Genomic DNA, 23591 nt, shown 5'->3' with positions numbered 1-23591 from the left:
CTCTTCACTGGGACCCCACGGCTGCCCGTTCCCAGTCACCACCACTTCCCTCCCTGTGCCGGGGGAGGGAGCATCGCCGCTGCTACTGCAGGCACGTGAGGGGCTCCAGCGGCACCGAGAGCAGGGCCAGCGCCAGCTGGGCTGGCCTGGGAGCACGGCAGCCAGCCCCGCCGGCAGGAAACCATTAAGGCATGAGTCACTTCTCCAGCCTGAACTGGTTACGGCTGCGCTGACTCAGCAGAAGGGGAAAAATGCACGGGGAAAGCTTCTGCCGCGGAAAGAGGGCTCTGACTCAGCCCAGCACCCCTCGCCGAGCCCCCTTGCTGCAGCTGGGCTGAGTCAGAGCCCTCGTCCCACAGCAGCGAGGAGGGAAATGGGACAAGGGTGATGGAGACCGGTTCTGCCCTGCTTTGATAACATCATTTTAGTATGGGTGGGCTGGAGGTGCACGAGCTTTGAGAGACAGCAAACCTAGCGCTGTTCCTGCTGCTGATGGTTAGAGCAAGACCCTCTTTCAAGAACAACACAGCTTGCATTTCTGCTGCAGGATATGACCATTGTCCCCGTGGCCTGTGTGACTGGGCTGTGCAAGCCTCCTGGGGCTGAGCTTTGGTGCTGAGGCCGTAACTGATGCTGCAGCAGCAGAGCAGCGCTGGCTCACGTTTATTACAGACTGGATGGCTACACGGCCAGCTTACCTTCTCCCCCTTTGGCCCCGGTGGTCCAATCGGCCCTGGTGGTCCTGCATGTCCCTGCGGAGAGCAGACAGCAAGTGAGGAGACAGGAGAGAGGTGTTTCACCAAAGGTCCCGCCTGGTTTCCTGACAGCTCGCACAAGCCCTGCACTGCGCACCCCAGCTGTGGAGGCACACGCAGGTCATGGCAGAGATGAACAGGCTGGATCTGGAGAAGCTGACACGGTGCAAACAGACACTAGAAAAACAACTACACCAAACTCAACTTCAGATCAGAAATAAGTCATAGCCACGTGCTGGAGTGGCAGTTCTGTTATGGTTCAGAACAGCTGGAAGCCAGAGGATGAAAATAAAATCCTTACCTGGTAACCCTTCAAGCCAGGCTCCCCCTGAGCACCCATCCTTCCCGGAGCACCCTGGAGAGGCAAGCACAGAAAGCACCATGAGAGCAGCCCGTGGGTGCAGCCGCAGGAACAGGACACGCCAGGCTGCACAAAGCGAAGCTCAGCACCACATGGGAGCATTTCAGCATGGCCACCTACTCCCCCGGCCGCTGGGGAGCATTGCTGCAGCCGTCTGAAACGCCCTGGCTTTATACCCAAATTATCTCTGTGCTAGGAAGTCCACCAGTGAGACCCTCCTCACGCATGACCTAATCCTAAGCTGCAGGGAGGAAACCTTTCGATGTGGGTTCTGTGGCCGGGAAGGGAGTTTTCAGGGTTGTGATGAGGGCATTGCAAAAGCTGTTTATTGCATCTCTATCAATCTGCACAAAAGGGTTTTAACCAGATCATCAGATTAAAGTGAGAAGCAACCTTTCCAGATAATCCCATTTAGTGTGGAAGGAAGCCCTTTCCTCAAGACAGACTGCAGAGGCGTGCTCAGTCCAACACACTGCTGCTCGGACAGTGCTTCGCTTCCTTGTGAAATAATCCATGGAGACTTGGCCAACGAACCTAAGGGAGGATATATGGGGAGGCCATAATTTTTGACGCAGGAAAACACTGTCTGCAGAACCCTTACTCCATCACTCATTTGCTACTGTTCTGAAACATCACCGCGTTTCCCCGTTCATAAATAATTCCTGCTTTCACTAAGTTCTACCAAGTAAAAGTGCAACGAGTTTCCTTACCAGCCTACGATGCGTGAGGAGGTACTGGTTACTTACTGCTGCTGACCACACGTGTTTGTCTCACGTTCCTATAGCAAATTAACTTTCTTCCCTCTCTGCCACACAGTCGTTCTCTCTGAAAACCTCACCTTCAAGCCCCAACTCAAACCCTTTCCCATGCTGTATTTCTTCTTGCTGCAAGTGTTTTAGATAAGTATATCAAGAGTGGGTGTAGAAACAGGGCAGAAGTCCAAGGCAGAGTTCCTTTTAACAACACAGTTTGACTTGGAAGCGGCTCGTACCATGAGTGTGCAGTCTCAAAGGGAAAGATCTTAGCAAAAAATAGCTTATCAGCTCACTCCCTTCTCGAGAAAAAAATCCCCAATACTTCAGCTCGTCTAGGGACTTGTAAAGAAGCACCATGATGCAATGTGAGCTGGACTCATGGGCACTATCACCACCACTACCACTGTGGAGTCTCCTCTGCTGCTCAGAGCAATTGTTAAGCTCTTTTGGTCCATTTAACCCGTCTAGCATCATTTCACTCTCCCTGCTCTGAAGCCCTTGTTGGGCTCTGTGCTTCGCATGGGCTGGCACCCAGCACAGTCATGTTTCTGTGTGTTGTGTTCAACCATCTGCAGAGCTCTTCTCACCATAGGTCCCAGGGTACCTCGGGATCCTTTAGGGCCTTGGTTCCCCTTCGGCCCCTCCTTCCCTGGAGCTCCTGTCTCGCCGAGCTGCCCCTGGTAGCCCTTGCTGCCCTGCAGAACGAAGGCACAGACATTAATGCAGGACAAAACAGCTTCTACAGATAAATATCAAAGATGAGCAAAGAAAAGGGAGATCCAGAGGAGGAGACGTTATCAGTGGGAGATGTTCTTACCTTCTGGCCAGGCTTGCCTTTTTCCCCCTGTTTTCCTGGTTTCCCTTCTGGTCCCTAGGAGAGATTTAAAAAGCTGTTGGAATGGGAAAGCAAAGAAATCCCATCCCAACCAGCTCCTCGTTTCATTTTCCTGGTGCCCACAACCCTGACAGCATCCTCGCCCATCCCATCCTATTCCCAAGGGAGCCAACAAGGAGGCGAGGCAGTCATGGGCACAATTCCCAGGTGCTCCAGCAGGAGCACGGCCAAGTTTCTTCTTCAGCTGCTGCAGCACGTGGACACGGATCCCTGTGCCCAGGGACTACAGAGCAGCACGGCTGAAGCAATTCTCTTTATCTTCGCATTGAAAAGACAGATGCTTGTTTCATTTTCTATCTACCTGCCATACGCAGGTCACAATGCAAAAACCATCTCCCCGTGTTACTATCACTGCAAGGAACAGCACACAGAAACCACAACGTGCTGGTCAGGCACCGAGAAATGCACAGGCATGCAACACTTCAGGTGGGAGCCACAGCAACAAGAGGCAGAAACGCTGGCCTGCTCTGTGCCCCTCCGTGGGTGTCTCACGTGCAGCAGAGCCCACCAGCTGTCCTCGCACACACACAGACTGAAATTAGCGGCGATGAGCAGCTAAGTATAGCACACTCTCCTTAGGGAGCCCAGGGAAATTATTTTTTCAACGTTTGACCCCGTTGGCTGCAAGGCAGACAACATATTTTGGATTTGACAGAAACAAGCAGAAGTATCACTGAAGAAAATAACTCAGACTTCTTGGCAGCTGCCACGTACTTTTCAGCAGCATCCACACACCAGCACAGCATCTCTCCCCCTGTGCTCCTGCCGACCCGTTAGGAGGTATTGTTTGCACCCCTGTTGATGTTGCAGGACAGCATCGGTCTCAGGTGAACAAAAGCGACTTGGAAAGCTAGCCATATCTGAGGGTTTTCACTCTCATCTCAAACATGGGCCTCCTAAGTGCCTGCTCTTAACACAAAGGAGCAATTCAGGCTTATTATAGCCCTGACGAATTGTGGCAGCTCTTCACTGCCCCCGAGGGAACAGCTCCGTTTAAATAAGTCAAACATTTCAAGAGCCCACCTTGCCAGCGCTCTCAGAGCTTCACAAAGGACGAGTCTCTGCGAGGACTTCACGGGTCCTGGTCTGTTGCCTCTCCAGTTTGCTCGGGCTTTTGTTGGCTGTTTTGTGCTGCCACTTCCCCAGAGAGCACTTTTGGGATTAGTTTCCCACAGACGCTGCCCAGCTGCAACAGGCGATGAATCGTGGGTGACAAGGCCCTGGCGTCACCCCGTGATGTACACTTTTGACAGGAGTACAAAGAAATCTTTGCCAACAAAAGCATCCGACTGGGAAGTGGCCACCCCTACCCAGCCGACCCGCCCCCGGACAGGGTACCAGGGCGCTCAGCTTCCCCACGTGTCGGTCCTTGGAGGCACAGCAAAGCAACAGGAACGCTCACAGACCCCGCTCTGCAGCAATACTGCAATGCCTAGTGGCTTGAAAACTGGGAGAGCGAACAGTGGTATCACTCACAAAAGTTTACTGTCAAAACAAGACCTGAATGAACAAAGACACAACTGGGATTTCCAATTAGTTGCATAATATTTTTTCCATCAGTCTCCCTGGACTGTGCTCTAAGATCTTTTGGAAGTTTGGGCAACGGATATTTCTTGCAAATTGGAGAAAAGATGTTTTAAGCTAAATCTGTTCCTGGCCCTGGTGATGGCCAAGCTGTCAATCTTCTCCAGCAGAGTCATTTTGCACACTGAGATGTGCTCTTGAACTGCTGTGATGTAAAATCTCCTGAAACAAATACTTCCATGCTACTTGTGCTTGCCTCCCAGGACGAGGATGTGTTACAGGGTTTGTGAAAAATGCAGACGTCCCACAGCTACATCAGAGGAGCGGGAGGTAGAGCCTGGTCCCCCCACCTGGACACATCTCCCATGGAAGCAATGACTGAACCTTGCTTCTGTCCTGCACCCAAAAAATGTCTTTGCTTTTTGAGAAGACGGGTTTGGGTCTTAACTCTTCCCTAACGAGAAACAAAATTTCTGCATTGCTCCTAAAATCTGCCAGCATCCAAGTTCATGCTCGTACCCACGATCGTGCAGTGCGGCTATAGGGGCAGAGTCATTTAAGAGAGGAGGGAAAAAAAACAAACCCAAACCCCACTTTGACAGTCCAAGGCCTGTGCACAAAACTAAATTGACCCACAGAAGACTGTGCAATGCTCAAACGGGGTCTCACTTTCCCTGGCTTCCTTCGGCTCGTCTTTCTATGCTGGGATACAGATACAGGCTCTGAAATCTTCCTGGGCTGGCTTTTCCCCTCCTGATGCACCAGCCTCAGAGAGCAGCGATGTTCATCCACTCAGAAGGCTCTCCCGAGCCCTTCAGCCGGGGTGCGGCTCCTTCTCCATCGCTGCAGAACAAAACTTGGCAGCATCTCTGCCTCCTGTCAGCGATAGCTGAGCGACCAGCAGTCACTCGCGGTAAACCACAGAGCCCTTCCTTTGAGGCTCCCTTGCTGTGCTAGCTCTTGTCGGCCGGTTAAAAGCATCGCCGGTATAAATAAATGGGTCAAACCATGCTGGCAGCGCCGGCAGCCGAGATGTGGCTTGGATCTTGCAGCCTCAGCTACCTCCTCGAGCAGAGCGAGCTCTATCAGCGAGGGATGTTTCTGGGCTCCACCAGCACGCTTTCTAGGACTTTGGCCAGCGGAGCTGTGCTGGTGAGCGGGAAGCCTACCATATGTCTCATTTTCCTGGATGTGCTTTCTCCAACTGCGCAGGAATGTTGCCCAGATGAGTTTAGAGGCAGCCCTGCATTTGTCTGGGGTTCCCAGATACGCAGTATCTCTCCTTGTGATGCTCCAGATGCGGTTGCTGCTTGTTGCGGTCCCAGAAGTTCGCAGGGCACACACGCAGCGGTTTGTACAGCTCCAAGAAGTCACCGTACTGCCACACGCCGCACGTCACACAGGCAGTAACCAGCCCAGAAACAGCTCTGGTAGCCTTCAAAAAAAGTTCAGGTTTTCTTTCTCCCTGTTCTTCTGACTCATCTATCCAGGGATGGAAAAACTGGGGCCCAAACAGGAAAAAAATAAATAAATTGATAAATCAAATTCAGTGCGATTGACACTTCATGCAGAGTCTCCAAAGCCCATCAGCAATCCAGCATCGTTTGGTACCTCTTTCGTTGCACTGTGAAGTTTCCAGGCTTCCTGCTGCCTTTAGCAGAGAGAGCAACAAGGGGCAGAAATGTAGAAAAGATGATACATAAGAATAATTCATTCCAGGTTCTTTTTTTCCTAGATACAAATCAGTTGGGTTAGTGTGCCAAGACACTGAATACTTGACATGTTTATTCTTGGGGTTTGTACACATTTTGTTGTATGCTTTGGGTCACTGGTTTGCTGAAGAAACAAATCTTTCCAAGCTTCTTCTGTGAGCAGGATTATTTTTAAATGGCCATTTCTCTTTATATACCGCGCTTGTCACTGGAGAAGCACATCAGTATCTTCTGAAGATGATGGTATTTGTGATCAGGAACAGCAGAAGGCAGCAGTTTTTACATTTTTTTCATGACTTCAGGTATGCCAAAATATCCCAGGAAAGCAAAAATGTTCATCTTAGATCTAGCTTGTTTAAAATTTCGTTGCCAGCTTCAGTAAGGAGCCAATTTTATAATTTTTTTTAGTACAGCTTTAGATATTCCCCTACGGGAGAGACGTGGATGGTTTATTGTCCAACGCAGATCGATAAGTTTGTAAGGAAAACAGATGCTTTCAGCTGCTGATGGCCTCGGTAGTGAAGTCAGACCTCTTGCACAGACATCAGTAGTGTCAGCGTGAGCAAAGGAGGTGCCCAGCTTTAAATTCTCAAAGCACCAACAGCTGAAATCTCTGACACCTTCCCAAATCCTGTCTCAGGCAGGTTCAGTACCACTCAAGACTGCCATGGAGCATGTTTTCGGGTGTTTTGGGTGTCGGTAAGTGAGGTCTGAGGTCACTCCCCCCTTCCAAAAGCAAGGCAGGAAGAAACAGAAGAACCAGAATGCAGCCAGGGAGTAAAGAGAAGAAAGTGCCAACGGTGATGGAAAAAACGGTGCTAGTTTGAGGCACTGGAAGCAGAAAGGGCAGAAAAGCTAAAGCAGCAGTAAGGGTAGTAAGCATGAAGCGCAGGATGACCATGCCCATATTGTTCAAGGCCCAGCCAGCCAGCTCATTTAAAGGGAAATGAAAAAGCCCCGTATCATTTCCTACCGCTCAGCAACGTCTCCATATGAGAACCTCTACTTAATAAACTTTGATCGAGAGAAGCCTCCCCCCATAGAGGGCAGCTCACAAGCACTCAGGAAATTAGTGGGATTATTGGGGCCGGGCATTTGAAGACATAAATGTTTTGGATTTATAAGAAACACATTTCCTAATCTCCCTGCCTAGCAGTAGTTTGGAAGGCGAGGAGACACGGCAGTAGCTCTTGAATGGGTTTGGGAAAGAAGAAAGACTCAACTGTTCTTGAGAAGAAAGACCTGATTGTACTGTAAGGTTCAGAGGGTTTCGCTGGGATCACTGGGAAGCAATGGGCTCTTGGGCTGCCTGTGGAAACCCAAGTGGTGAGCACAGGTAGAGCTGGCTGCCTGAATTCAAAGAAAACGCCAGCTGGGAAACCCTATAAAAAGATCTCAGATGGAAAAACTACAGCAAGCATTGCTATGACTTCCTTCTCAGCTGAGTTCCTCAGCTTAAGACATGGAATCCAAAACTAAACCTTGTATCCCAAACTCCCTGCTCTAGAGCAAGTCCTTATCTGCAAGCGATGTCGCTCTAAAATATGCATCTTTGGTTTTGTGGATAGGGACATCTATTTGACTCATTTATTCTAAGCAGCGTAAGCAGTTTCATAGTGTAAGGCAGCAAAGAGAATTGCATGGGGAGCAATGCGGTGCGCTCCAAGCTGCTCTGGTTTGGTCTGATAGCTCTGAACTGCCACGGAGTTGTTGTTTCTGGGAAATTCCCTTTTTCTCTCTTTTTTTTCTTTTTTTTCTTTTCTTCCCTATTTCCTCATCTCTAAGGCAGCACACGAGACAAAGATGCTACCGAAAGGTAGCTTGATGATGGGTGGGAGACGCAGGAGAAGTGCAAGCCCTCAGCACCACGGAGCTGGGAAGTTTTCCCACAAGATGACACCAAAATGCTCCAAAGAATTGGCCACTTTTGGATGCTGCCAACTGGGAAGAAAGCAATAGAGAGAGCGCTCAGGCAGTATAACTCCTATTTACACTAATAAGCACTGCTCGGGTCTTTCTTTTCTCCCACAAGCACTAGGGGTTAACATCCTCCTTCTGAAGGACACGAATGCCCTGGGGTTGTGGAAGAGGAGGGGAACGAAATCCTCTCTCGCAATAAGGAGGGGAATCTTGGAGTAACTGCACAGAAAGCGCGTCTCCTTCGTCTGAGTCAGGAAAGAAACCGTGCCAAGTCAACGGGATTTATTTCAAATTCTGGCTCATTTCAACTCCTATTAACTCTAAACGAAGACCAGCTGGGATCGGCCTGCCTTCCCGAGCGGCAGGGACCGAGCAGCGCTGGCCGGCGCGCGGCGAGGACCAACGGCCCCGGGGCTGCAGGCAGCGCGTCCCCAAGCACCGCGGGGTGCCCGGCTCCCCAGGGGGCTGCGGTCTGCTCCAGGGGATTCGGTGCATCGGGTGGGCTGAGTCACGGACACCAGAATAGCAGACGAGGGTAAAAAAAAGCAATAAAAGCTCCCAAACAACAAAATCCAGCACGTATCTTCCCCTAAAATGGGATGTTTAGACTGCGGCAAAAGCAGCTGAACCTGGGGCCATTGGAGATGCCGTGAGTACTGAAGGAAAAGGACTGCACAGAGGGCAGTGATTATGAAGGAAAAGGACTGCACGGAGGGCAGAGCTGCCCAGGGGGTCACAGCACCGCTTCCAGAAGGGGACAGAGAACCTGGGGGCTGCAGCCATGCACAGCCACTCACCCTGACCCTTGCTCCAGCCCTATCCAAAGCAAAGGGCTCAAGCACGTTTGACTTCACTCCCAAGCAACCCTATTCCCCTTAGATTTTCAGTGCAAGGCCAATACTTGCGTATGGCTCTGCTGGATGTTTGTCCACACGAGGAATGACACTCACAGGCTCCAAGGCTGTTAAACAATGATACGCCACGGCCAAGCACAGGCACCTCCAGCTCCAGAAGCTTCGCTCCAGCAGAGGAACTGGCGCTGCTGGTGTGAGGACTGGAAGGGACAAGCAGAAGCACGTCCCGCTGCATCCCCTCCTCCTGCGTGGAGGCCGTGGCTGTGCCTTGGGAGCTGGGTCATGCCCAAGCCCCAGAGACACTCAGCTGCTGCAGCATTGCACCCAGAGCCCGTGCCCCTTGACAAGCACAGCATCCCACGGCAGCATCCGAGACGTGCCTGGCCCGTGGGCCAGCACAGCCCATGCTGAGACGATGCTCACGGCACAGGAACGGTGCTGGGAGACTCCTGCTCCCCTTCAGCCTCTGCCACTGACCTCCTGCATCACCCTGGGCAAGTCACCACTGCTTTGTGCCACTACCACTAACGCGTTATTCAGGGCTATGTAACAATACTTGGTTCCTAGATGAATGGTGCGGGGAGCCCGCCGTTACCACCAGCACGCTGCCGGCTGTGCCACAGCCCTGTGCACCGAGCCCTGCCTTCATTCCTCCCGCTGCTCAGCCAGCAGGCAACCCCACGTCCTCGGGGAGCTCCTGCAGCAAGGGCTCCACACCCAGCCCATCCATCAGGAAACAACAGCTCAGCACATAATCAAAAAAAAAAAAGAGGAAAAAAAAAGGCATGGATTCCTGCATGGACAACTGAGATTGAAACCAGAAGTGACTCCGGGACTGTCCCTCGGCAGCCCCAGTGCTCTCGGGGAGCCGAGTGCCTTGGCTGTGCCGCGGCGCTGCCAGCTGTCGCTGAGCTCATGTGCTCGGAGTGAATGGCTGGATGCAGCAGCAAGGCGCTTTGTTGCAGAAAACCTTTGAATTATGTTTTCAGGGGCAGGAAACAGAAAAGAACAAAGAGCAAAAAACCCGCTCTGGGACAAACGCTGCTGTAAGTGATGTTTGGACAGCTCTATAATAGAGCAGTGTGGCGGATGGGAATTAGCTCCTGCCCAATGCTGCTATAACAGAGCCCAGAAACCAGTCCCAGCGTGGCTGTGACCATGGCATGGTGTTACTGGAGAGAAAATGCGAGCTCAGAGCAGAAGGTCCTTGCCGGCCAGCACATCTTCCTTCCGCTTCAAGACTTTGGCTTGTGGATGATGGAGAAAGGACGGGAACATCGGGTGTAAGTTGATGGGAAGGATGCTGTCCTCGGGACACCACCCAAGGCTGCGTGTGGAGCTGCTGCTACTCTGGGGAGACGTGGCTGGGACCACGGCGCTGGAGCCAAGAGCCACGAGTTCTCTCAGTTCTCAGGAGAGTGGCTTTGCCCTTTTCAAAACACTTTGAATTCCCTCCAAACACCTTCTCAGGTCTTCACTCTTGCCAGTTCTGTCACTCTGCCCTCTGGGAGAGCAAACAAAAGGACTCTGACCGTATCACACCGGAGCAAAAGGACTCACCAAGCCCCTAGAGCTCTTTGGGTCTGGTGGTGCACATCTGCACCAGGCAGCAGGGCCGGCACACGCAGCCAGACCTTGTCTGATGTCATTGTTTATGGCCATTTCTGCCACTGAAGCATCTGGCTCAAAGCTTTCCACGTCCTGACATGGCTTGAATGACACTGCAGATAGGATTTCAGGTTAAAAAGGAAGTGGAAAAAGAAAAGAGCTCAGCTCCCAGTTTTGCTGAACAATGAGGGATTTTCTTGTTTCAGAGCATGTTGTATTTCATTACCTACAGGCTCTCCAATTGCTTTCCTGGAACTGTAAAAGCCTTGCTATCAGATGTCTGCCCTGTATGACAACCGGCGCGTTACGAAAACCGCAGCGCGCAGCCACGGAGAGCAGCTGGAAAGCCACGGCCTGCCTCCTGCCAACTGGCCCGGGCCCTGCGCTCCGGCACTGCGGGCTGGTTGTCCTCCACGGGAAGGGCTGGACGGGGGGCAGCGGCTGGAGGGGAGCACTGCCAGGAGGGGTCACCCTCCGTGACCCTGCTGTGCGCCCAGGTGGGTGGCTGAACACCCCTGACTTCAACCTTCGGTTCCTTCCATCCTCTGTAGTGGAGAACGGGCCTGACCGGCAGCTGGATCCTCTGTAAATACACATTACTCTCTGAAAATGTTCAGGTATTTCAGGCTCAATGGCACTGTTCCCTCATACAATTACCAGTTATGATGAATTAGCTTTTTATTTTCGTGAGCTTGCATGACACTTGCATTGCTGCAGGACGCCTGGGGTTGAAAGGCTGTTCCACCTCCCATTCTGCCCACAGACCAGAGGTACGGCCTCCTCCTGCCCTCCTCCCCAGAGGACAACTGCTCCCCGCGCTGTCAGCCTGGGACCTGCACCTCCAGCCTCTCCCTGACTGGAGATGCCCAAAGTGGTGCTCTGCAAGGGGAAGAGGTTCCCAGCTCCTTGAGGCTCACATGAGCCAACCAGAGCTCAAGTGGCCAAGTCCAGAAGAGTCGAGATCGAGTGACAGCAACGAGTTTGTGTTAGAAGATGTAGGAAACCACCGGGAGGAGATGACAGGTAGGGCAGCAGCTCAGAACAGATGCGCATCTCTGATGGATTTCTGAAACCTCAGCTGGATCCTGCACTCAGCTGTATGTTGGTGTTTCAGATGCTCTGACTCCTCGCTCGCTACCAGAGGGACAACTGGCAGGAGCAGGACCCGGAGTTGAATGGAGCAGTGTGAACTTGGACGCAGTGACCAAAAGACAGAGGATACTTGTGCATCACGGCTCCAGCTGCCTCGAGCCTGCCAACCGCAGCTGTGAGACTCATGGCCCATCTCGGCTGCCAGGTTTGTTTGCTGAAATCCACTGGCTTTGAAATGTGTACAAACTACCCCTGGAGACTTGGCTGGGGCCTCCCTGCTGCTTTTGTTTGAGCTTTAAAACTGCAGTGGAAACCGATTTTCAGATATGTTAACGCTGGAGATGGCCGGGCCAAGTTAAAGCTAACAATCTTTGAAAAGCGCTTCCTGAGCACCCAGGGAAGCGCGGGTGTGCTCAGTTGGTAATGCTGTATCAGCATCATGATGGCTTTCTGGAAAACAGCCTTGCTCAGTGAAACCAGACCTTGCCCTGCTGTGGGGACCAGCTGCCAGGTGAAAGCCTCTCCTTGGCGTGCCCCAGCAGGGCAGAGCAGGTCCCTGCTGCCTCCGCCAGCGCTAGCACCTGTGGTGGTGCCCCAGGATGTCCCCTTGTCCCTCCCAGGGAGCCGCAGGACTTCACGGGCCAAAGAAATTGCTCTCCCCTTCCATCCCTTCTGCTGGTCCATCGCCAAGTGGTGCGTGAGTTTGTACAAGCCCAGCCAAGCTCGACCTGCTCTGGGGCTACAGGGGAGCTGCCAGCATCAGGCATTTCCCTTGGCCATGTGTGCAGCGCAGACTGAGAATGTACCAGCAGTAAAGCGAGATCGTTTTAGAGCACTCGTCTGCCTCATTTCCTACATCTGTCAAGGGGATACAATACTGAAGTGTCCTTTTCCTTTAGACATAAGCAAGACTAAGAACAAGACTAAACATCTCTTTGGTGTTAGGGAAAATTCTCCAGGAGGCGGTGTGGCTGCGGGGATCTGTGGTGAAAAGGGTGTTCGCGGAGGCTGGTGCTGTTCCTGGAGGTCACAGCTGCGTGGGTCCCCTCCAGCACCGGAGCAGAGAGCAACACAGAGCCAAGCCGAGGTGCTGCAGAAGCTCATCTCTCTGACCATGACCGTGGACAGGCATCAGCTTCCTTGAGCTAACCCGAACCTCTTCCAGAAGCAGAAGATAAGCAACACGCTCCCCGATGCAGGTCGGTTTGTTGGCACAGGGAACGGCCAGATCCTTGTGCGTCTCTTCCATTAACAGCACAGAGACGTTGACATCTCCCCTGTCACTTCTGCAGACGAGTAGGATATCTCAGCATCACGGGAGCACAAATCACCGCCTCTAGCCCAGGGAAAAGGCAGGGGAGCCAAGCGAGACCGCAGCAAAGCACAGATGGAGACCCCTGGGTACTGCCCCAGCAGAGACCTGCTGCAGATGGATGAGCTAAAGACAAAGTGCTCCATAACACCAACTAAAGTGAGCATTGGACACAGCATTGCTATCACGTTGGCTGTATTAAACAAAACCAGATGCAACGTGCGCAATGTGTAAACACACCGCATCTGCAGCACACCCAAGCCCAAGGCACATGTGCCTCGTCCCCACGGAGCGGGTGCCTCCGCACCTTCCGCAGGCGATTTCCATGCTACCGGGCAGTTCCCCACAAATCCTGGACAGGATCTGGTCACGGTGCAACCTTGGCGTTTGCCCTTGTGTGAATACCTTCAAGATCTTCTCCTGATGTGACTTTTTCCTATCTTTCTCCAGCAGCCTTAAAACCCCCTGTCCGTGGCTCACTTCTGCAGCGGGCTGTGCCTGTGTGGCTCGTCTCACAGAGGATGGTTTGACTTCATATTGCAGCTTCCAATCCTTGCTTGAAAAGGAGAAGTTGTGGTTATCGCTCGTGGTTTGCATCTCTGGTCCATGAATTTCATACCTTGGCAGAAACCTAAGGAAGATCCCACTAACATTTGTACATTTTCTCCATGGGAAGCTAGAATAAAAAAACTCCAAGAAAAAATGGGAGGAGAAAAATTATTTGTACTTCTGTCAGAGGGCTTCCATCTCTGAATTAGCTCGGTGAGCGCAGGAACACCAGCCCATGCATTAGGTAATGGCCAGGCGCTTGGCAGGAGGCAGCGCTGGCTGGAGCCTGTGTGGGTCCCTGAAAGTCTGCTTGAGTTTCGACATAGGGGATATACAAAGAAACGTTAAAATAGTAGATGGAAATATAGCACTCTGCTGTAAAAAAAAAAGAAAAAAAATCGGGGGGGAGTGATTATGAGCCGGAATTTTGGCTCTATTGACTATTTTTTTAAAATAAAATAGAAAACGGCATCATGTTCCCAGGGACATGCTGGCAAAGAGCAGGGATGGAGTCTGCGAGAACCTATATTTTATGCCCTATAACTTAATATGGCCTTTGCATGATTTCAGTATTTTTATTGGTTCTCAGAAGCGCGCAGTGTAAACACGTGAAGCAGCCAGAAGTGCAGCACGTGGAGGGCCATGTGCTGAGAGGCACCAGGGACGTTGGGGACCACGGGATGGCACCAACCCTGCAAAGGGCTCCCTGCGGGCACAGGGGGCAGCAGCCTTATTTGGGGCAGGACTACAGCCTTGTTCTGCACATTTATGGTGCGGCACTGCCATATTAAGCCAAATGTTTCCACTTTCCAGTCAAGCCAGTGCTCAAATCACCATCTCAGCCCAAAAACAACACACATCCAGCCCCTTTGCTGCTTCCATCCCCACTGTTCTCCCTGGCCGCCTTTTAGCAGCCACAACATCACCAAAGGGAGAAACAACGTACTCCAGCATCGAGCATCCACCCCGTGCTCCAGGGCACCTGCCTGCCCTGCAGCCTCCCCCTGTCCCAGGAGGCACTCCAGGAGCTGCCACCAACCTCGCTCAGACTCGGGGTCCCTGCACGCCTCCTGGCATGCACGGGGTGGGAGCTGGCCTGTTTTCTGGCTGCAGGGGCAGCAAGACTCGTGCCCCAGGCGAGCCTGGCACCTCCAGCAGCACTGGCTGCATCCGACCTGTCTAGGCTATCGCCCCACAGGATGAGCCTGAGTCCACGCTTCCGACAGCTGTGATCCACCACAATAATTAGAATATATAAATCATGTCATCAGGCTGATAACTCCCCTTTTCAAGCAGAGGGGTCTGGCTTCACTTGCAGAGCAGCCCGTTGGCACTGGGCAGTGCCATCCTGCACCACTGAACGAGCCCAGGCTGGATCCTGCCCTATTCCCCCAGCCCTGCAGCTCTCATCTCAGAGACAAAATTATGGTTTTGTTTTCTACGGCATTGAGATCAGACCTGTAAGTGAACCACACAAGCCTAGGATATTCCCTGAGGATTCAGAAATCATTTCCTATTAATTTCTCTTATTTCTTACCTATATTACCAATGAGAAACCTTGGAAGGGAAAACCAGAAGTAAGCAAGTAATCACTGAAAATAAATGATAGGGAGCAAAGCCCGGCCATCCCCAAACTGCAGGCCGAGGCCAGCTGGGACAGCCAGGGCAGATGCAGCAGAGAGGCAAGCCCAGGCTGCACAAGCTGTCCCAAAGCCTACGCAAAGCCTGCAGCAGACCAAAGAAGTGATCCACATCTCAAAGACCAACCCTCCTCCTGGATGCAGCTTTTTTTTTTTATAAAAAAAAAAAATATATACTTTACGCCAACCCTTGCAACAAGCCATGTCTTGGATGACTTCCTGCCCTAAGCAGTGTCCTGGTTCAGTGCCTGCATCTCCCACTCAGTCTGCCCCCACGTGTTTTGCTGCAACATGGCAAGTCCTGTTACAGCAGGACTAACGTCCACAGTATTTGCTGTCCTTGAAATAAAAAAAAATAAAAAAAAATGCATATTTCTTTCTTGCTAAGATTTAAATGGAATTCAGCCTCCCAGACAAAACACTGAACTTCCTTTTGTCCCCTTGCTGCAAAAGATGCCCGTACTGCACATCTGGGCTCACACTTCAGCCACGAGGAAGGAGAAAGTCATCTTGCACGTAGGGGATTTAGACAAGAGCACACAGCACTCGTCACGATCCTTCTGGGGCAAGATGCAACCACCAAAATTTGGAAACCAGCACACAGATGACCCTCTGGAGAGGGGGCAGGAGCTGTGCTGGGCCAAGACGTGCACCTGGCTGTCCATGATGCACAGAGACGGCCCGTGCAGCTGGAAGGAGAGCCCTGGCTGCTCCAGGAAACCCACGGACCGCCTGGCGGAGGTGAGCAGGATGCTTTCTCAGACTCACTCGGACACCTGTGATGCCGGGATATCCAGGAGGCCCTTCTTTTCCCTTCAGTCCTTCAGTGCCTTTTTCTCCTTTCTCTCCTTCCAGGCCTTGCTCTCCTTTGTCCCCCTGTGGAAGAGAGAAGGTGGGAGTTTTCATACCCACACCACACATGGGTCACCGTACATGCCTCTCGCAAGGAAAAAAAACCACCACATAATTAATATTTCAGGAGTCTGGGAGGAAGAGAGCCTGCAAGCAAAAGGATGAATGAGGATGAGTCATAATACACTTGACATTTAAAAAAATAATCAAAACCATTTTTTTTTTTTTAAGTTTCTTGGCTGGAGGAGAAGGAACTCCCCCATTACACAGGGTAATGTGAACTCTGCTTCTCCTGCGATGAGGCCTGAACCTCCCACGTGAATGAGACAGCGGACAACATCTGAGAGACTCCCTCGCCTCACCCAGAAGCCCTGAGCTCAGGATGCCGGAAGATTTTAAATAGGACAGGTTTGTCTGGAGCGGCCACCTGGCTCTTTCTGCCAGCGGGAAGCAGCCCAGGGCTTGACTGAACACTACGGAACTGCGTTGTCTTGCCCTGCAAAGGACTTGTGGTTGGAGCAGTAGGTATCATGTCATGTCTGCTCTTACAGCTGATGGCATGTTTCATGGAGATCATCAAAAGGGCCAATTCTGTACCGAGTGGCACCATGCTGGTGCACCAACCAGCCTCGACGGACTCGGTCTCTGCTGTGCTAGAGCAGAGCCACATCTCTTCTGGGTACAGCAGCGAGCAGCGGCTCTTCTGCTGCCCAGAGACACGTTCAGTTTGAGGAAACCTCGCCTGGTTCAAGAGCTCGCGGGAACAGCTGGGGTGGCAAGAGAATACAGACGACTTGACTGTCTTTAAGGGGGAATCTTTTGGTCCAGCACTCAGAGATAAGCAGAACTAGAGACACATGGCAAATAGCTTAACCAGAACGAAGCAATAAAGTGCATTGTTGTGGGACCGGCTGCTTTTTCTTTCCATGGAACAAAACTGTTGGCCTGTTTGGAAAGGCCGGCTGTGCAGGGACAGAAATCGGAGTCCTGTTCCAAAGGCAAGGTAGCAAGCTCACAGCAGTCAGATAAAGAGAGCGATGCAAGCCCTGAGCAAGCACCTGGGACTTTGCCAAGAGGAAGGGGATCTGATTTCTTTACTTGCAAACAATGTTCTGGTGCAGGGGATAATGATGGACAATTCTTGATTTCCCCTGCCAGGCCCAGGAATTCCTGATTAGCTGGAAATTCAATCTGTAAAAACTCAAATAAAACAGACAAATTGTTGGAAACTAGATCTTGAAGGAGTTGACCTTTTTGGAGATCTGATCATATGCCAAAAATGTGGGTAGAGGAGTGAAACACGAGGAGTCCATTATGTGTGTCTGCAGAAAAAAAAATCTTCACTTCTTATTTCTAAACAAATTAACCCATCAAAGAAGTGAGGGGATAAGAGACGAGGGCACACTGCACCAGAATGCCCTGCCTGCTGCAGACCCTTTGTATCACACATCTTACCTTGATTCCATCCGGCCCGGGTGGTCCGCTGTCCCCTTCCAGCCCTGGTTCTCCCTGCAAGACAGAAGCAAGCACCATAAAGCTGTGCCACACGTTTTTCCCCCCATGCCTTCAGCAGATGATTCATAGCAGCAGGTCAGGCTGCAGTGAGAGGAGCCCAGGCCAGCACTTCCGACGTGTCCCATCCCATGCCCTAACGCTGAACGAGCTCTTCCTGGAGCAAGAGCAGCAGCCCGGCCTCTTGCTCTGTTCTGAGCTTTTCCTCCATAGACCCAGCTGTGGAGAAGAGCTCTTTCCCTGTGCTGGAAAGGGCACTCAGTCTGCCTTCATTTCACCTCGGGCTTTTCCATCCTGCTCCAACAGCTGACCTTGGTCTGGAAAAGGGACAAGAGCCATGGCCAGCTTCAGTCCATGAACTCATCCCGTCCCTGCTCCCTCCCATGCGGCACGGAGCAGCCAGTGCTGCCCTGCCTGCTGCCTGTGGGATCTGGTGTAACAGGGGAGCCTGAGCAGAAGGTGTCTGTACTCACCCTTTGACCGATGAGGCCTTGCTCTCCAGGAGCTCCCAGCTGGCCAGGATCACCCTAGAAAGAAGGCACCACAGACATGGAGACGCTGTTAATAATTAGGGAATGCTTCCCGTTGTGCTGCTCAGTTTGGCTTTTTCTTCCCTGTGCTCACACAAACACCCTCACTGCAGCTTGCAAGGCTGGCATCACCAGCACCTCCTGCACCCCGCAGGGGGCTGTAACAGCGACACCCACCAGGACAGGGCATGGAGGAGTGGGGCAGCTGCAGGGCCAGAGGCCTTCCCTTGGCATGGCCCTGTGCTGGGATGGGGGTAACATTCCCTGCAGCAGCCACACAGTGCTGTGCTCTGCACCCGCAGCCAGAACAGCATTGGTATCACACCAGTGCTGTGTCTCCGGCTGAGCAATACTGGCACAGCACCAGGACTTCAACCTTCAACCCCCCCAGCGCCAGCAGGCTGAGGGTGGGTGAGAGATGGGAAGGGGACATCACCAGGGCAGCTGGCATAAACCAACCATATCGCATTTTGGGATATCCCATACCGTGTGGTGTCACACTCAGCAATAAAGGGTGGGAAAGAGGAAGGGGAGGGGGGCTCTTGTCTCTTGTTATGAAAATGTCTGTCCTCCCAAACAACCGCGACGTGTACTGAGGCCCTGCTTCCTGGGACATGGCTGAACATCACTCCTTGATGGGAAGTAGAGAATAAATTGTTTTTCCTCTCTCTGTGCTTCCACACAGCCTTTGCTAGTTGTTTTTTTCCCCTCTTCCTTTTCCCTTTAATTAAATTATCCTTATCTCATCCCAGACTCGCGGAGGAGACAGCCAACTGCTCTCCGAGCCCCAGCATGACTGCAGAGGGCGGAGAAGAACCACAATCTTCGATGGGCCCTGAATGAGTGACCTGAAGGTGTCTGGAGCTGGCAGATGGATCTCGGTGACAGGCCGCAAGGCTGTGATTTCACTGAGGGTACAAGGGACATGGGGCAGCTGCCTCCCATGTGTGCCATCCAAGATAACTGCTTTGCAAGGAAGAGAGCTCAGGAAATGCAGTGACAAGGGCAGAAGGGGAAGAAGTTGCCCTGTCAGGGGGCAGGGGGGTGCTTGTGCAAATCACCGTGTCCTGTTCCAGGGCTGGCAGTGCAGGGGCAGCCAGGAGCACGGGAGCTGAGAGAGCCGTGCAGTGTCAGGACGCCACAGACACGGTAGCTCCAGTGAAGTGTCAGAAGATTTGCCAAGGAAAACATGGCATAGGATGGGGCTGGGGGTGGGGAGCGAAGAACAGCAAAGAGGAAATTGCATTTAATCCCCACACAGAGACTGTTCACAAGCCCTCCACACAGGAGCAAACCTTCAAACCAAGCCGAGAGGGGGACAAAGTAAAATAAAAACCCCTCTGAGCTGCTCTGCACAGGGATTTTGTTCAAACAAAGAGATGGTTTTTATAGGCCTTTCCATGTGGACAAGAAGGTGCATTCATGGCCCTGGAGCAGGGCTCCCTCCCCCATAACCCTTAGAGGAGCTCAGTCCCCACATAGCTGAGGCTTGGAAACTGCAGCAGGACCTAGTCTGAGGGTATTTTTTACGCCTGAGACCTTCCTAAGACTCTTCTTGTTTCACATCAGAAGCTGCTTGGATCTCTGGGTCTCAAGGACTCCCTTCTCTGCTCAGATTTTAGACCAGTGAAAGAGCTGAAATTTATTGCCAGGGCCCTTCCTCAGCTCAAGGCAGAAGATCCCTGGGACGGAGCTTGTCCCTGGCACTGACAGCTTCCCCTGCTGTGATGGGGCTCACGAATTGGTAGCCAAGGGCTTGAAGTTAAACTGTTTCTTTTTTTTTTCTTTTAACCGTATCTTTATCGATTGTGCTGTCTACATTGGCTGCTGGAGGGTGAACCTGCAATGCTACCCATCCCTGTAGGAACCGAAGTGTCTATTACCTCCCTGCTCTGACAGAAATCGCACTAAGGGCTTTTTCCTACCTTCATGCCAGGTTCACCTGCAAGGCCAGGTTGTCCCATTGAGCCAGGCGGTCCCTGGAAAAAAAAATAATGAAAAAACCCATTGTAACCAAGTAGAAAGCAAGATCAAAGGCATAATTCCTTTAGCAGAGCCCTCCTGGGATAGCACAGCCCTCGTTGCAGTGTAATTACTTCCCCGGAGCTGGCTCAGGGTATGCAGCATCAAAGAGGCCAGCATCCCCTTGTGCCGGGTCCCTGCGGGGGCTCTGCTCTTCTCTCACGCCCCCAGCCTCCTCTGCCAGGCTCCACTGTAACTCCTTCCAACCCTCTGCTTGCTGAGGTTGGTAACCCTGGCAGAGGGGCTCAGCATCCCTCTGACAGCCAAAAATGAGTGCCTGACCTGCAAAGTATGGAAAATTAAGGTATAAAGAGGGAAGAATAGAGAACGACCTTGCAAATCGTTCTTACTAGGTGTGCAGCTGCCACTTGCAGCTTTGCAATCGTGGGGCCACAATTCCTTAAACACCTTTGGTACCAAGATCAATTGGGAGCTTTAATCTTTGTACATTTTCTGCTACGCCTGGGAAGAATGGGGAATGACAGTCTGGAAAGCAAGCCCCAAGATGTGACAGCAAAGCTTGCCTTTAAGGGATTTGAGGGGTTTATTTTCTTATGATACTTGCTTTCTGGACAACAATCCCCCTTCTCTTTGCAGCTAGGAATAAAGGAAAAAAGAGCACATAGTCATAGGGAGCACTTGGCAGCCCAGGCAATAAAGCCAGTTCCTGGCTTGCTGAAATGGATTTGGGCAGAGGAGGGAGCAGGGTGAGTGCTGGGTTTATTAACAAATGGTCAAGTCATGCAAAGAGAAAATTCAAGCTCCAATGAAAGCAAAAATCCTGCTTTGGTTTCTCCAGCAGTGCCAGTGAAGGGAAAGGCTCCTGGAAGAGGCAAAGATTTGAATAAACCTCTGTACTTTCTTGGTTGGCAGCAGAGAGGCTTGGTAGCAGCTTTCCAGCTCCCCAGTGTGGTTTACCACACTGAGAGCTCGCTCCATCCAGTCTAGCAGCCATGAGAATGGAAACTTTCCTGACTCATACACTTTGCAGTAGACTGTATTAAAAGGCACCTTTGCTGCTGTTTCCACAACCAGGTGAAACATCATAGCTGCTTCACAGCTCAGGACCTGTGGAAGGAGCTACTCCAGGGGACTGGTACACCTGGTATAGTCAGCCAAAACTCTAATATTTCAACGAGAATCAAGTAAGGCCAAGACTGTAAATGAATTAGGGGGAAGTCATGGAGGCATCTCCTGCATCAGGGCACTGTTTGGCAGCTGCTGCTGCTTTGGTTATGGTGTGTTTGTGCCAGTGCTTCGTGGCAACGGCAACCCAAAAAGCACTGTCAGCAGCACAGGCATTTCTCTGAGCTTCCTCCACTGGCTGCAGACCTGTGATGGGACTGCCGAAGCAACCCAGGCTGGCTGACAAAACTGTGTCTTGTCAGCAATGGGACCAGTGAGGGGGACAGAAAAGACCAGTTTTCAGTCTGAAGGCTCTATTTCGTTCCTGACTCTGCTCCCTGGTACGGAGAAGTGGTCCCTGGTGTGGTGGCGGAGCCACGCCTGGGGTGTACTTGCTGGAGGGTGGCCAGCTTTGAAACGTTTCTTTTGTGAAGATGGGGCTGCCCACCTACCAGCGGGGTGCCCATGCCCTGCGATGAAACTGGTGCTCGGATTTCTGGCTCTCCCTGTTTGCTTTGGAAGCTGGTATTCAGACTCGAGGGAAACCCTTCCTGCTCATGTCCCTGGGTGTGAAAGCTTTCACCTCTGCACCCTTAATCCTCCCTCAGTCCTGCCACTCTCCATGTGAGGGGAAAATAAATAGGAGCAAAGACTGGACTTACCTTATGCCCGATTTCTCCCAAAGGCCCAGGCGGCCCCTGTGGTCCTTGTGGACCCTGGAAAACAGAGACACAAGGCTCTTTTCATGCAACTGTTTTCACTTCTGAAGGGCCATCATTTCTGCAGCCTGCAAGATAAAACACTGGTTCCCTCCCGCATCGCAGCGGAGCTACGCAGTGTGCAAGAGATGGCCAGCAAGACGGAGGGACCAGTAATGGGTGCTCTGAGGCATCAAAACAGGCAAACAACAGCTCAGAAGGCCCTTCGCCTTTCTGGCTCCGACCTAGAACAACCACTGTTGGTAACCTGAAAAGTGTCTGGTTAATCCTCACCCTTCACAGTCTAGGAAACTCCCGTAGAAACAGACAGCAGGAGAAAGTCCCTCGCCTTGCTTCAGTGGTCCTGCTGGCTGTCCTGCAGGTCTGTCTGCATGTCATCTCCCAGGGCCTCCCTCAAGGCTGCAGGCTCAGTTCTGACACCGTCAGACTCCCTCCTGTTCCCCCTCAGCGCAGCCCAACTCTTCTCATTACATCTGACCCTGTGCAGACCCAACCTTACATTTCTTTCCTCCCTTCCTCTCCAAAATCCAGCCCAGGCTGTATCCCATGCTGTCCCTGGTTGATCTGCACTCCCCTTTTCCTTTCTAGGGGTCTGACCTGATCTTTCCTCGTGCCTCCCAGAACTCTAGCCACGTCTTTCACATCTCTGACCACACTGGAACTGGCCAGGATGGGAAGGGGAATGAGTAGTGGGGGACAAACAGACAGAGAAAGAAATGAAGTGTGTGTGTATGTGCAGGGAGAGACAGATGAAGAGAGAATGGTGAGACACTTGCCGGGTCGCCTGGTGCCCCTTTTGCTCCTGGAGGTCCTGAAGGCCCTTGGATACCCTAGAAAAATAAATGACACCAAGGTTAGCTCCAACCCCATGGCAATCCTTCATACTTCTCAATAGTAACATGCATCTTTTGAGATGCTCCAGGAAAAAGAGTGGAAAGGTGGCCCTGTAAGTGTGAGACACTCCAAGTTCTTCCTCCTGGACCAGGAACCAAAATATAAGAACTTGAGTGAAAACGAGTTTATAAAAGAAAGCACCAGTTATGGGCACTTACTGGGAAGCCACGCGATCCTGTCTCCCCAGTCTCGCCCATCTTCCCCTGTGAACACACAGTTACAGCCATTAGCAGCTGGAAACGTGCTCAGACACCTGCAGTGCTTTGGCCAGAAGCTGCAGGTCTCTGCGCCGTGGGCACCCCCAGGGGGTTTGTGCCTTGCCGGAGCTGGCAGGCACTGGGTCTCGTGGGGGACGTACCTGCAGCCCTTCTGGCCCCAGCTTGCCTGGCTCCCCTGGACGGCCCTGCAAGGCAAAAAGACAGCACACACTGTATCGGTGAAGCTCTTTGCCTCACCCCACCTGCTCGTGTGTTTTTCTGCATCAGATATTCACTCCTGTTCCCTGCAGCTTTTGAAAGGCCAGATGCCCAGCATCCTGCCCTGAGGAACACCCCAACCCGTGGGGAGTGTGGGCAACGGGCTCCACAACCTACGTCTTTTTGAGCAAACACTGCTTTGGAGGAAGATTTTGCTCTGGCTGCATGGAGGGCTCATTCCTGCTGGCTGGTTCTCCTGGAGCCATTGGACAGCCCCAGTTTCTGGAGGAGGATGGGACCTTGGTCTGTCCGGGGCATTTCATAACGCTGCTAAGAGCAATCTCAGCCAAGCTGGCACTCACCTTGGCACCTCGTGAACCCGGCTCGCCTACTGGTCCATCAGGCCCTCTGGCACCCTGGAAAAAGGCAAAAGAAGGGAAAATAAATTAAGAAAAAACAGGGGAAAAAGAAGAAGAAAGATTCCCTTCCCACTGCAATCAGCAGTGCAGCCTGGGTTTGGAGGTGGGAGGCTTCCCAGTCTCCC

The 23591-nt window shown here is 52.1% G+C and overlaps 1 protein-coding gene across 6 annotated transcripts in view; it reads right to left on the bottom strand.

The window, feature by feature from the left end:
- The window catches only part of COL27A1 (collagen type XXVII alpha 1 chain), a 197103-nt gene that overhangs the window by 19487 nt on the left and 154025 nt on the right, over positions 1–23591 (bottom strand). For all 6 annotated transcript variants that reach the window (XM_083807795.1, XM_083807798.1, XM_083807794.1 and 3 more), the window contains 13 exons: positions 23410–23463; positions 22990–23034; positions 22790–22834; positions 22514–22567; positions 21681–21734; positions 19797–19850; positions 17815–17868; positions 17285–17338; positions 15746–15853; positions 2689–2742; positions 2459–2566; positions 1057–1110; positions 699–752 (listed from right to left, as the gene is read on the bottom strand). In XM_083807795.1, coding sequence (XP_083663921.1) covers positions 699–752; positions 1057–1110; positions 2459–2566; positions 2689–2742; positions 15746–15853; positions 17285–17338; positions 17815–17868; positions 19797–19850; positions 21681–21734; positions 22514–22567; positions 22790–22834; positions 22990–23034; positions 23410–23463 — 792 coding nt within the window. The remainder of the gene's footprint in view (positions 1–698; positions 753–1056; positions 1111–2458; positions 2567–2688; positions 2743–15745; positions 15854–17284; positions 17339–17814; positions 17869–19796; positions 19851–21680; positions 21735–22513; positions 22568–22789; positions 22835–22989; positions 23035–23409; positions 23464–23591) is intronic.

The sequence above is a fragment of the Anser anser genome, assembly GCF_964211835.1.
Source record: "Anser anser genome assembly, chromosome: 21".
Classification (NCBI taxonomy): Eukaryota; Metazoa; Chordata; class Aves; order Anseriformes; family Anatidae; genus Anser; species Anser anser.
This window is presented reverse-complemented; position numbering and strand designations above follow the sequence as displayed.